The sequence below is a fragment of the Typopeltis vanoorti genome, chromosome 5 (assembly GCF_054136105.1).
Source record: "Typopeltis vanoorti isolate ZY-2024b chromosome 5, IOZ_Tvanoo_1.0, whole genome shotgun sequence".
In the NCBI taxonomy this organism is placed as follows: Eukaryota; Metazoa; Arthropoda; class Arachnida; order Uropygi; family Thelyphonidae; genus Typopeltis; species Typopeltis vanoorti.
In genome coordinates, this window is record NC_143553.1 from 139,969,995 (window position 1) to 139,982,729 (window position 12,735).

At 35.7% G+C, this 12,735-nt stretch overlaps 1 protein-coding gene across 1 annotated transcript in view; it reads left to right on the forward strand.

Annotated features, from left to right (window-relative positions):
- The window catches only part of LOC150106872 (ATPase inhibitor mai-1, mitochondrial-like), a 92,532-nt gene extending 91,076 nt beyond the window's left edge, over positions 1-1,456 (forward strand). The window contains exon 5 of the mRNA XM_090392785.1: positions 1,142-1,456. Within this exon, the coding sequence (XP_090248911.1) occupies positions 1,142-1,276 (135 nt within the window). The 3' untranslated portion in view covers positions 1,277-1,456. The remainder of the gene's footprint in view (positions 1-1,141) is intronic.
- Positions 1,457-12,735: the final 11,279 nt, after the last annotated feature.

Genomic DNA, 12,735 nt, shown 5'->3' on the forward strand with positions numbered 1-12,735 from the left:
GAGGAATTGAGTAAACTGGACAGATTGTCAAATAAATGAGGGGTGTCAATTTAATGCAGCTAAATGTAGTCTTGAAGTTTGGGATACATTGATGGGAAGCTGCATACGCTGTTGAAAGAACTATATTGGATGAAATGGGGGGGGGGGGGGCGGAAGGGATCTGGAGGTGGTGATTGATACAAACCTGCAATTCAGGGAATATATTGCAAAAGTGGTGAAGGTAACCCAGAGGATTGTAATACTGAGAAGGATGCTGACCTATAGAGAGTTGTCATTCCATTGTATAAAGTCCTGATCAGACCACATTCAGATTATTGTTCTGAAATTCCATTCCCAGGATTTGAAGGGGATAAATTAACTGTGGAAAGGAGTGCAGAGGCAGATAGCAAAGATGGTATCAGGACTGTACAATGTTAGTTATGGAGATAGGCTGAGGGAATGTGGACTTGCAGAGTCTGGTAGATAGAAGAAGGAGAGGTGATATGATCGAGACTTTTAAACTTTTGTGAGGTAGTTACAGGGTTGACGCAATGGCGAGTTCTTTCGTTTGGTGGAGCAGGGGGGATGGAGCGAGTACAAGCAACCATCCCTGGAAGTTACGAAAGGAAGTTGTGAGCAAGAGGTTGAGGAGTGGTTTCTTTGCATGGAGGGTGGTTGAACCATGGAAATGCATTACCTGATAGAGTGGTGAGAGCAAAAGGTCAATGAGTGGTATGATAGGCTTTGTGTTTTCTAGGATCGGCCACTCACTATGAGTCTTATGACTCCATGGAGTCCTGAATAGTAATAATAAAAACAGACTGAGTTGTGATGAGCTGTGTTTCGGCATACATTTTAAACCCACATTAAAGGAAAGCATATTTACGTATAATGAAAATTAAGGAATGTATTACTTTGCTTTGTCATAATGTTTAGTTTTTAAAATGTCACCTCTAACAATATATAATGCAGACCTTTGTGAGTAAATTTTTTTTGTGGCTAGTAGATTTAAGTTTTATTTCTTTAACCCTGCTTTTGGGTGGGATTCACATAAAAATAATAATATTATCAATATCAATAATTATTATTAATAAATAATTAAATTAAATTATGTTTAAATATTCACATACTCTTATTCTTATATGTAATAATTTTCTTTCAGCAAAAGGAGCAGATTAGCAAATTGAAAACTCATATAAATGATGAAATAGAAGAACATCAAAAGGCAATCAAGCAACATGAAGATGCTATAAATCGCCATAAACAAAAGATGAAAGAACTTTTGAAAGATGAATAAGCATTAAGATTTCTTAGGAAAGAAATTATGCATTGTATTTAGCAGGAAAAGACTTATTCTACAATTTAGCATAATAATTGAGTGATAAGTGCTCATGCAATTTTTTTATGTAGCATGAGCTACATAATGAAATTCATAATGTATTCAGACAAACACCTATTAAAATCTGTCCAACTATGATTCTTGTTTTTTTTTTATTATTATTATTATTTTAAAACTGTGATTATTGTTGTAGATTTGAGGCAGTTGTAACTTTGCCTTTTTTTTTCACAAATATGAAATTGGCTAATATAAAGTAACATAAATGGCAGTTTGTTACTTTATATTAGCCAATTTCATATTTTACCCCCTTATCCAGTACTGAACATAGAAAAAAAAATTGTTTGTAATTCTTAAATCTGTCATACATACTTACAAAATTTGGCATGAGTAACCAAAAACTGTAGTTATTTGATTTTAAATGAAGAACAAATAAAATTTTCTCAGCATGTTTTTATTTCACTTTCTATATTTGTAATATATAAACAAACGTGTGTGTGTGTTAGATAAAATTTTAATGCACCTTTACTAAATATTCAGTATAATTAACAAATTATGAATCATAATTTATATAATTCTGATTAAAATATAGTATAATCACTTATGCTTGTAGACCTTTTGATTTGACCATCTATGGTTTGATCCTTCTAAAATACTCTTAACTGCATCAGTTAAGAGTATTTTAGAAGGATCTTCCTGCTATTATTTGCCTGAAACACTTACATTGCACCTTTACTTACATATTCTTGAAATATTTTTAATATAGTTCACTACCCTAATTTTCCTTGGAACTGATTTATGTGGTGTCTTAAAGTCTTTGAACTATTTATATCCAACCCAGCTTTCTGATATCCATATATTAAGCTTGGTTTGAGTACTGACTCTGTGCTTCTGTTCACTTAGCTTTTTTTTATATATATATATAAATTTATTTAACTGGATTCCTGCTATGCTAGCCTTACTCAATCAGTTCTTATTATGAAAACTTGTAGAGACTACAGAACAGTTTGTTACAGTTTTTAGTTCACTATAAGTTTCTTTTAGCACAAGTAAAAACATCAGCTTCTCATAATGGTGTTTTGCTATAGTGATACAGCTATACATATTTAACTTCCATCTTGACTAAAAAGTTATGCCTAAAATAGCAAAAAAAAAAATTGCTATTCTAATGGTTCACTATGAGAATGCAGCTGATGATTGCTTACCTTCTTATTTTCATTTTTTATAGATCATTGCAAACCAAATTTGTACTTACTCATCTGCATCATATAGATTACAATGTTTCTACAGCTCTGCTTTATACTTTATTTAACATCAGACCATCTTCCCTTCATTTCTTACTGCCAATAAGTATAAGCTGTTTTGCTCTGTGTTAGGTTAGATTGAATTTACATCATATGTATCTAATGTTTTGAATATTTATTTAAATATATTTTTTTCAAGATCAACATTATTTAGAAATCCCTGAATGACCTTGGATTTTAGCAACTCCTGTTTGGTCTGTGTCCAGATTGATCACCAATTTTCCCTTCAATTTTTCTTTACAATGCATTCATATTTTCTGGAACACTTATAATTTCCTCCCAAATTCTTAATTTCTCACCCTGCCCCACCTTTTTTTTTTTTTTTTTTTTTTTTTTAAATAATTTGGTATAATATTTATTATTTATTTTTACTTAAGTAGTGACATGATTTGAGTCTGTGAAATTTTGCATAAAGATGTCCCAGTTTTCGTGTTTAGCCAGAAAGTCCATAAATTAAATTGGTTATGCATATACTGTAGCACATAATTTAAACAGCTACACAAAAAATAAAAATATATAAATGAAAAAAATACTAATATTGAAGAAATGTTATTGATACCCTTGTAAAGTCACCATTGGTAAGGAGGAAAAAATAGACAATTCATCTGATCTTAGAAAGTTTTTATTTTATTTATATTATTAAAATATGAATGTTGAAATCATGTATGAATTGCAGATAGCAAAAGTACTCATTGAGAAAGATTATTTTAATCCTTGGTATCACTAGTAACTAAGCTTGGCAATATACATAGCCTAATTGAACCACTGTCAGTAAGAAAATAGATCCATTTACCTTTTTTTTTTTTTCTTTTAATTTCATTGGTATGCATTAAATGATTTGAAAACCTATGTTACATTAATGTCAAGAGTTAGATAAGTCAAAAACTTCAGTGGTCTGATAAACATGATGTTGATAATTTTAACATTTTAGGGAGCACATTGCAAAAGTGGCTAAATCAGCTCAACTCTTGGTTATTGAAAAATACTTTGACGAGCAGAGACAAGTAAGTTATTGTACTTCTGTACTGAGCCTTGATAAGAACTCATCTCGACTACTGTGCCCAGATTTGGTTACCTAGGTTTCTTCTTGATGGGGAGGAGGTGGAGAGGATCCAGAGGCGAGTGACCAAGATGATAGCAAGTCTATGGAATGAACCTTATGAGAACAGGTTGAAGATTTGTGGGTTGCAGAAGTTAGTTGATAGGCAGAAAAGGGGAGATATGATTGAGACATTCAAATTGCTAAAAGGTTTCTATATGATTAATTTTAGAGATCAGGACTGGTGGTGGGAGAACTAGGGGGACACCTATGGAAGCTAGGCAAGAGTGTGGTTAGCAAGGGTGTTAGAGCTGGGTTCTTTACTTTTAGAGTGGTAAATGAGGAATAAGCTGCCAGAGTCTGTTGTGGGTGCTATGACGGTGAGTGAGTTCAAGGCAAGGTATGATAGATACTGTGAGAATGTCGTATAGTTGTGTGGACATGATGTTTAGGGGCTCCCTCGACGAGTCTAAGGACTCCCTGGAGTCACCCTTAATAATAATAATCTGTGAGTTAAAAAAAAAAGTCCTTTTTTTTTTTTTAAGAAAACAATAAATTTCTAATTCTGACATTGCTCTTCAATAATGGCTCTTCATGTTGATTACATGGTGAACTGAGTTCATGATTTGTGTCTGATTGTGGTAAAGCAGATATTACTCACTCAGCTTCAAATAAAATAATATTGAAGGCAAACGAGAATGCACAATTGAATACAAGAATGATAGAGGAGATAACCTGCTAGCTGGATGGCCAAGTGGACAGTATTACTTGTTTGCATCCAACAAGATGTGGATGCAGATACCCATTATTATATGAGTTTAGATGTGAAAGTGTTCAGGTGTGATTTTTCATTGCCCATTGTGAATCGACATCATGGATATTTATTCACGACATTCATGATGATAGAAATACATATTTCATTCTAAAATACATAGGCGTCTCATTACTGATTTCAGCATGTATTTTATCTTGGATCTCTGTCTATTAACTCTAAGTAGCTAAATGGGACATGAAAAAAATAAGTGTAAAGTGATCAAGTGAATGTTATAAAAAAAACTATGCCATAATCTTTTGTATTGAATATATAAGTGCAAAAGTGTTGGCTTATGGCAAGTATCGAATAACTATCCCCATATTTAACGAGTTCAGCTACTATTCCATCAGTACTTGGTGCCTTGTTTGTATGCAATGGTTCATATAGATAGAGGAGGGGAGTATGTTGAAGGAATAACAATTAAGTTGTACAATTATAAAGCAAAACAACGCAAACACACCCAGGAAGTTGAGTACGACAGACAACTTCTGACACCTTCTAGTACATGACTGACTCAGACAAGATACACTTATGATACATCATGACATCCATGATGATAGGAATACATATTTCATTCTAAAACATAGGTATCTCAATGACCACCTGCCTTTCAGCATATTGGGTCTCCTTCGGCCCAGGTAATTGCATCTGTCTACATGGACTCCACTAGACTATGGAAGTGTTCTGAAGTATTCTGTACCAACTGGATAGAATAACGTCCCAGAGTGAGGTCCTAGCAGATGCTGCATTGTACATGATCCAAAACATTCAATGGGCTTCACATCAGGATTAGGCTAGAGGAGCACATGGAATGCTTGGATATATTCTTCAAACCATACTTGTGCAATATTAGACTTACATGGGATGTTGCATTGCTGGAAGATAAGGTGACCACAAATCCCATTTCACTGGTACAAAACTGGTTTTGGATAATTTGTCCCAGTGTCCTGAAAGGCAAGTTTTTTCCAGGTTTTCAATGTACAATGAAATGAAATTATATCAGACACAAGATGATTTAACCATTCAGTCGTGTATGATCCTCGGTAAGTTTGTAGCAAGTATTTCTTGCTATCAAGGGGTCTGGTGATATTCTTTTTACAGGGTAGTTCACCATTGCTTTCCTCCAACCCTCCCTATTTTATCCAGGACTGTATTCAAGTATTCAGGACTGTAAATCCATGTGTTCATGGGACCTGTTTTGAGTTTCTGGGTGAAAAAAAAAACTCCCTCTACCTCTGTATGAGACCAGCTAACTAACCTTTAGTCAAAAGAGTTTTAGATAAAAGTTCCTCATGTCATGGGCAGGAATCGAACCCAAGTCTTTCCAACCGAAGGGCTTTGTCTATACTGACTGAGCTACAGAGGCTCTCAGATACAATAAATAAATAAATAGGAAAATAGTAACATTTATCGGTCCCTTTCTTCTAAGTTACAGGAATGTCAGCTTATTTCTAGTAAACAGCTGTTTGTACAAGCTCTTAGACTGGATTAAGTTTACCTTTGTGAGCGAGACGTGTTTTTATAAATGGTAATGATTTTATAAATTTTTCATGTATGCTATGGCTCTAGAAGAAAGTAAATTCACTAAAGACTTAAAGAAAGAATTCAGTTTTCTTATGAAAATAAAATCTGAATTAATATACAATATGCAATATTTGCAGAACAGTTTTTAGAACCTGGTTTGAATTTCTAAACATCTAGTCATAAGGTTACAGAATAGTCCAGATCCATCAGACCACTTGGTCATAATGTACAATAAATGCATAACCAAACAATACTTGGTCGAAAACAATCCTAGGTAAGAATAAGTAGTGAAGGTGTTTTCAGTGGAAATTATAGGACCTAGGATGTACATGAAAACAATTCCTATACCAGAATGACTCCACCTCAGCCAAACTTGTCTGGTTGGTCAAGAAACTAGATGCTAGTGTAGTCTAAATAATATTTTTTGGTTTACCGATCAAGTGTTGATCAATTTTATTAACTGAACCAACTAGTTTCGCCACACTTATCTGTCGGCATCTTCAGGGCACTTACATATAGGTTTAAAGAATCTCACAATTATGCGTAACTGCAACCTGACTAGAATAATTACAAATAAAATAGTATCGAATGTGAGTGAAACACGTGTCGCGTGTATAAGATCAGCTAGCTGTTGCTGAGGAGCTTTCTGTAGTTTGTATTAAAGTTCATTTCTTCCGTTTTTAAGGTTCTGATTAGGGTTTTCCATATCTCTGGGAGTATTAGGCCTTGATTTCTGTTAAGGTTGACAGTAGAATGGGTGACTGTGGCTGCCTCTTTGAAAATTCTTGAATGGTAATCTTCCTCTATGTAAGGGGAACAGCTTTTGTCCCACTCGATGACATGGTTAGTTGTAGAGAAATGAGACGATAGGCCAGAAATGTCCTGTCTGTTGTTTTTGACATAGCCAATGTGCTCCTTTTGCCTGATTTTGAGGCTTCTCGAAGTCTGTCCGATGTAACTAGAGCCACATGAGCATGGAATATTATAAACTCCAGCATATTTGTAGAAAGGATGGTTGTCTTTTGGAGATCTTAGTAGTTTACTAATAGATTCTATTGTTTTGAATGTTACTCTTATTTTATGTTGTTTGAGGAGATTGGCTAGTGTAGTCTGTCACCCACGTTTTTAATAGTGCATTGATAATGCTATCAACACTATGACTGAATAAGAACTTAAAAGGCATTAAAGTCCGACAAACTCTATACATAAATGCATTTCTCTTTGGATGATGAACAAATTGAATATTTTAATGAAAACAAAAAGAATGGCATTTAAAGGGCAGGAAGGTTATCTGTCCTCAGGAGCTTCTGTCATATTATTATTATTATTATTACATGACTCATCGAGGGAGGGTACCAACTCTCCATCTCTACCAATCGCAATTACCTTCATCATATACACCAACGCCATCTACTGCCGACTACCACCAACAGTATTTTTACAATCATCCATGCCCAAGGCGGGATTTGAACCCCCAACCTTTTGGCTGGAGAGCAGATATGCTAACCACTCGGCCATATAGAAAAGCATCCCTGTGAAGTATTATAATGAACCAGCTGAACAGGTATGGTACTTTGATTTTTAATATATTTGATGTGATTGTGATAACAATGAACAATGTTATGGCGATTCTGTGTTGCATTATAGGAAACTGATTATGAGTGTTAAAGAAATATGAGGGAGAAAAAGTCACATTTAAACAACAAAAATGAAATTTCTAAGATTTGTGAAATGCTGTATGAGAGAAGAATGGATTAGCAATGCAACAACCAATAAAATAATTAGGAATCTTGCAACCGTGTGATGAAAATAAAAACGAAAGAATACCTCTATTCTCTAAATGGAAGAATGAAGTTTACTAAAAAGAAGTGTGTATATCATCCAAGAATTAAAAGTAGCCAAGGAAGATCTTAGAATAATATTTGAATAGGAATAGGTGAAACCCGTCAAAGGATGATTTGAAGCATGAATCAGTACTAGACCGCCCGAGGAAAAAAAAAAGCGTTGCTAGTTCGTTTCTAGTCGCTAATTAGAGGAATTATTCTTAGTTTTTTTTTTTTTTGACCAGAAACTCTGGTCGAAAAACCAGAGTTTCTGGTCCTGTAAACTCATGAAAATCGCTCAGGAAACCCACACTATTTTTTCAAATATTAAATATATTATCTTAGGATTAGTGACCATGAGATGGTGGCACTTGTTAGCCATCTCTTCACTGTGTGCCGCTTAAATTAGTGATAGCCTTGGGTCAGCTATTTCTGATTGGCTGCCAGTGGAGACAGCCTCACTAACTCCCTATAATTATTATTATTAAGAGAGACCAGGGAGTCAGGGACTCATCAAGGCAGGCGACATACTACATGCACCAGCTGTCATATTTGTTCTTGAATTAATTCACACTGCTTGCACTCACAACATCCAATGGCAATCCATTCCAATCATGCACCATCCTATGAGAGAAAAATCTATCCCTCACCTCCTTAGTAGCATTCATTCTCAGCTTCTAAGAGTGCCCTCTTGTCCTTTCTCCACCCTCCATAAATTGAAATCCTGTTTAACCCTTTCAGAAGTTTGTAAGTCTCAATCATATCATCCATCTTTCTCCTGTTTGCTAGTGTTTGCAGTCTACAAATTCTCAACCTGTCTTCATAATCAGTATTCCACAATCCTGATATAATTTTTAACACTCTCCTTTGCACTCTCTCAAATAAAACAGAATTACATGGAAACCAGGAGATCAGACCTGCGCACACTAGTCCAAGTGAGGTCTTATCAAGGCCTTGTAAAGACAAAATGACATCCTTATTTAATCTTATCTATAAGGGAATAAAAGGCGTTAGCTCATTTTGTTTATGAATATTTGGTATTACTAGAAATGATAAAGAAACTTAGATTATGTACATTGAATACGACATTTTCCGTGAAAAAGGGGAAAAAAATTATATTTGGGTTATTTAAAAAAATGCTAAATGTAGCTCTTACAAAAAGTAAGTAATCTTATCTGTAGCTGCCAAAAGGTCAGTTGATAGCTTGTTGTTGGAGGCCTAAGAAGGGGTACACACTCGACTGCTCAGGTTGAATATTGAAAGTAATGCATTTTGCCATCAATGAAGAAAAGAGACTAAACGGCTTCAAACATTAAAAAGAGAGAAACCCATTATATGCGTTCTTTGTTTAACTGATATATAAAACAAATGAATATATTAATCTCTCTCTCTCTCTCTTAATGAGGCTGAATGCCAAGTTGAAGACCTTTAGGCTTTCTTCATTACATATCACTTTTCTAGGATTTTCAGTATATTTTATATTTATTCTTAGTTTGGTTCTAACTAGAAATATTTATAAATACGTGATCGATGGGAAGGTACATGTCAATTACGTATTGTAAAAACTAAAAACGGCTTGGTAAATGCATAACCAAGGACACGCGATACATTGGCAAACAGCTCTTATGCCTTATTATTCTGAAAATATAAACTATTTAAAAAATCAACAGGAAGTCTCGAGATTATACGTGTTTGAGCAGAAATTTACGATCGAACCGCCTGGATACGAAGATCATCACATATGATTTAACCTTATATTTAGGGAGGGGCGGTGGTATAAATGATGACTGTGTTAATTTTTTTTTCTTTTTTTTTTTATGAAACCACAAGCTATACAATTGTGAATGAATTATACGAGAAGTACCCAAAATAAGCGGGATTATTATTATTATTTTTTAAAATTAAGTTTCAAGCGGCCTAGCCATCGAGAGCTAGGCCTCTCGAAGATAGACTTAACGGTTTAAGTCTAGTCGTCGAGTGGAGGAATTTAATCTAAGCCTTTCTTCGACCAATTCCCGAGTTAGTCGATCTCTGGCACACGCAAGAGGATTTTTATCCCGGGAACTCGGGTTTTTCGTCAGTAAACTCAAGAAAATCACCCATAGAACCCCCATTCTTTCAGACAGTAACATATTCTGTTAGGGTTAAGGACCAAGAGATAGCAGCAATTGTTTGCCAGTCTCTTCATCGGTGGCTGCCTATAATTAGTGATAGACATGGGGAATCTATATCTGATTGGCTACCTACCGGTGGAGATTGAACTGACAATTATTATTATTATTATTATTATTCTAGTCTCCTTCAAAGTACTGTCAATGTGAGTCAATGCACTTGTTCCAGCGTTTTTTCCATTCTGGAAACAGTTCTGAAACTGTTGAACTGGAATACTGTTTATGGCCTCCGGCAACTTTTCTTTCACTTCGTCCACATCAACGAATCGCTGTCGTTTCATGGTTTTCTTTATCCATTGGAATAAGAAAGTCACATGGAGAGAGAGAACTTTCTCCCTCAAATCGCAGCAAATATTTACACGCGTTTTTAAATCCTCTGTGAACAAACGAGGCACAAATTTAGTGGATGAAGCCACTTGCCAGGATGGTGTGGAAAACTGTTCACTCGCGATGCCTAGCGGCATCATCTGTAACTGGAAAATGCGCACGCCAAGTTCAGATTCCTGTTATTTTGGGGTTCCCCTCGTATGAAGTAAACCAGAATTAGTATATAATAAAATATTACTGTGCAGCTCAGTAGAAGTGGCGTTTGCACTCTATGGCGCTTGACTGCACGAAGAAAGGATCTGGTGGTTCAAATCTAGTCGCCGACTAGAGGAAATTTTTCTAAGCCTTTTTTCGACCGGTTCCCGAGTTAGTCGATCTCTGGCACGGGCTAGCGGGTTTTTCTCCCGGAAACTCGGGTTTTTCGTCCCGTAAACTCAAGAAAATCGACCGTCGAACCCACACTATTTTCAGACATTAAAAATATTGCGTTAGGGTTAGGGACCATGAGATGGCGGCACTAGCTTGCCGCCTTCTTCACTGCATACCGATGAATCAGTGATATCCCTGGGCCAGCTATCTCTCTGATTGGCTACCAGTGGAGATTGAACTACCCAAAAGGTAGATAGGGTAAACGGCCCCACCTACTTCCTATACGGGAACAAATAGGCGTTAGCTGATTTTTTTTTTAATATTACCTTTTAACTCCTTTTGGCTGGACCGTTTAGTCCGAACTTTTTGATGAACGGTGGCAGCCAGCCTCCATCCTTGGTCATCACTGATGCAGAGTCTATCAATGATTTCCCAGACATCCGAGAAGAACGCATGGCAAATAATTACCATCATCTCATATTTTCTAATCCTAACACTATGTATTATTGTCTGAAACACTGTGGATTCTAGAGTTAATTTCTTAAATTGTGGGGTTCAAAACTCAAGCTTGCCAGATATCAGCTAACTTGAGAACCAACTGAATAGGCCTAGAAAATTGCGACTAGAACCGATTCGTATTCATTCTTTATTTGTGATCGTGTTACTAGATGTATAACAGGTGTTTTCAAAGTCCACATTTTGACAGCAAAGGAAAAAATATTCGTGGTCTTGTGATTGTCGTTTAAAAATGTTTATTGATACAGGAAAAATCTCATTTGGATACAAATAATGCTCTAGGGTTTGTTACCCTTTTTGATGACAGGCATCAAAATCTTAGGCAGAAAAGTGCATTGCCAAATTACAGTATCATGCACTTAAATGCCCATTTCGATGTCACTTCCCATAATTCGAAATGCGTAGTGCTTGTTTATAAAAAAAAATTATTTTTCGTCCTTTTGATATGCCGATTATGCTTGTAATTCATTTCATGTACAGTTTTCTTTTCGATGACAAGTATCACATCCAATCATTCAATATTCGGACTTACATAACCTCTTCTTGGAATGACAACATGGACATCGACACTTAAAATATCCAGATTCGCATCTATTCCTGGAATGAGCGAACTGATATCTCCTCTAGGAATGATCAGATAGACATGCACCCCCTGGAATGATCAGATCGATTTCATGAAATATCTGAAAGTGATAGACATATTGAAGAGGATTCCACTTAAATCATAAACAGCTTTAGGCCATGATCTTACATATTCGTTGGGAGGAATTAAATGTTCTGACCAGGCGTCCTGAAGTATCAGTTACCAACACTGACGAGACTCCTCTGTTGAGCATGAGGAAAGACTTAGTGTCACGCAGTCAGTTGGAGATAATGAAGCGGTAGATTGGGGAGACATCTGTTGAAGTGGAAGGTGTTTTCTCCTCACGTTAAGAAACAACAAATTCATTAACAGGCTATTTATCAACAGTTTGAAATTTTTTCGTTGAGTTTCAAAACACATTATTGTATTTTGAAGCTCATAATGGATGTTGTGAAACACCTGCAATATACTCGTATAATATAATGCCATATATTGTAATATGACAAAAAAAGTGATTTATCTTGATGCATTTGCAAACACTAGGAAAATCACTATATTTTTTGATCCTAATTGACTTTTGGAAATCAGGAGGTGGCTGGTCTCTGAGCCATCGCCCAAAGCTGAGTCTGCAACTATCTATTTTAGACATCAGAGAGAGAGTATGGAAGATGGTTGTCACCATATTGTTATTCTAAAACTCGTATTGCTGTGTGATTTCTGCGGTCGCTTTTTCTGAGATGTAGGACTAAAATATCAACCTTCAGAAGGGAAAACCCTACTTGCTTATGCCAAAGATAACTCAGGGATGGGCTGAAAAAAAAGGACTTGAAAAAATTTTCCATTCAGCGAATTACGGTCGAAACTATAGGAGGTTTTCTTCTGGAGGGAGAAGGGAGGGGGTTGCATTACGGCAGCAGAAGCGTCACCACCACAACTGGATTTTCAGTGTT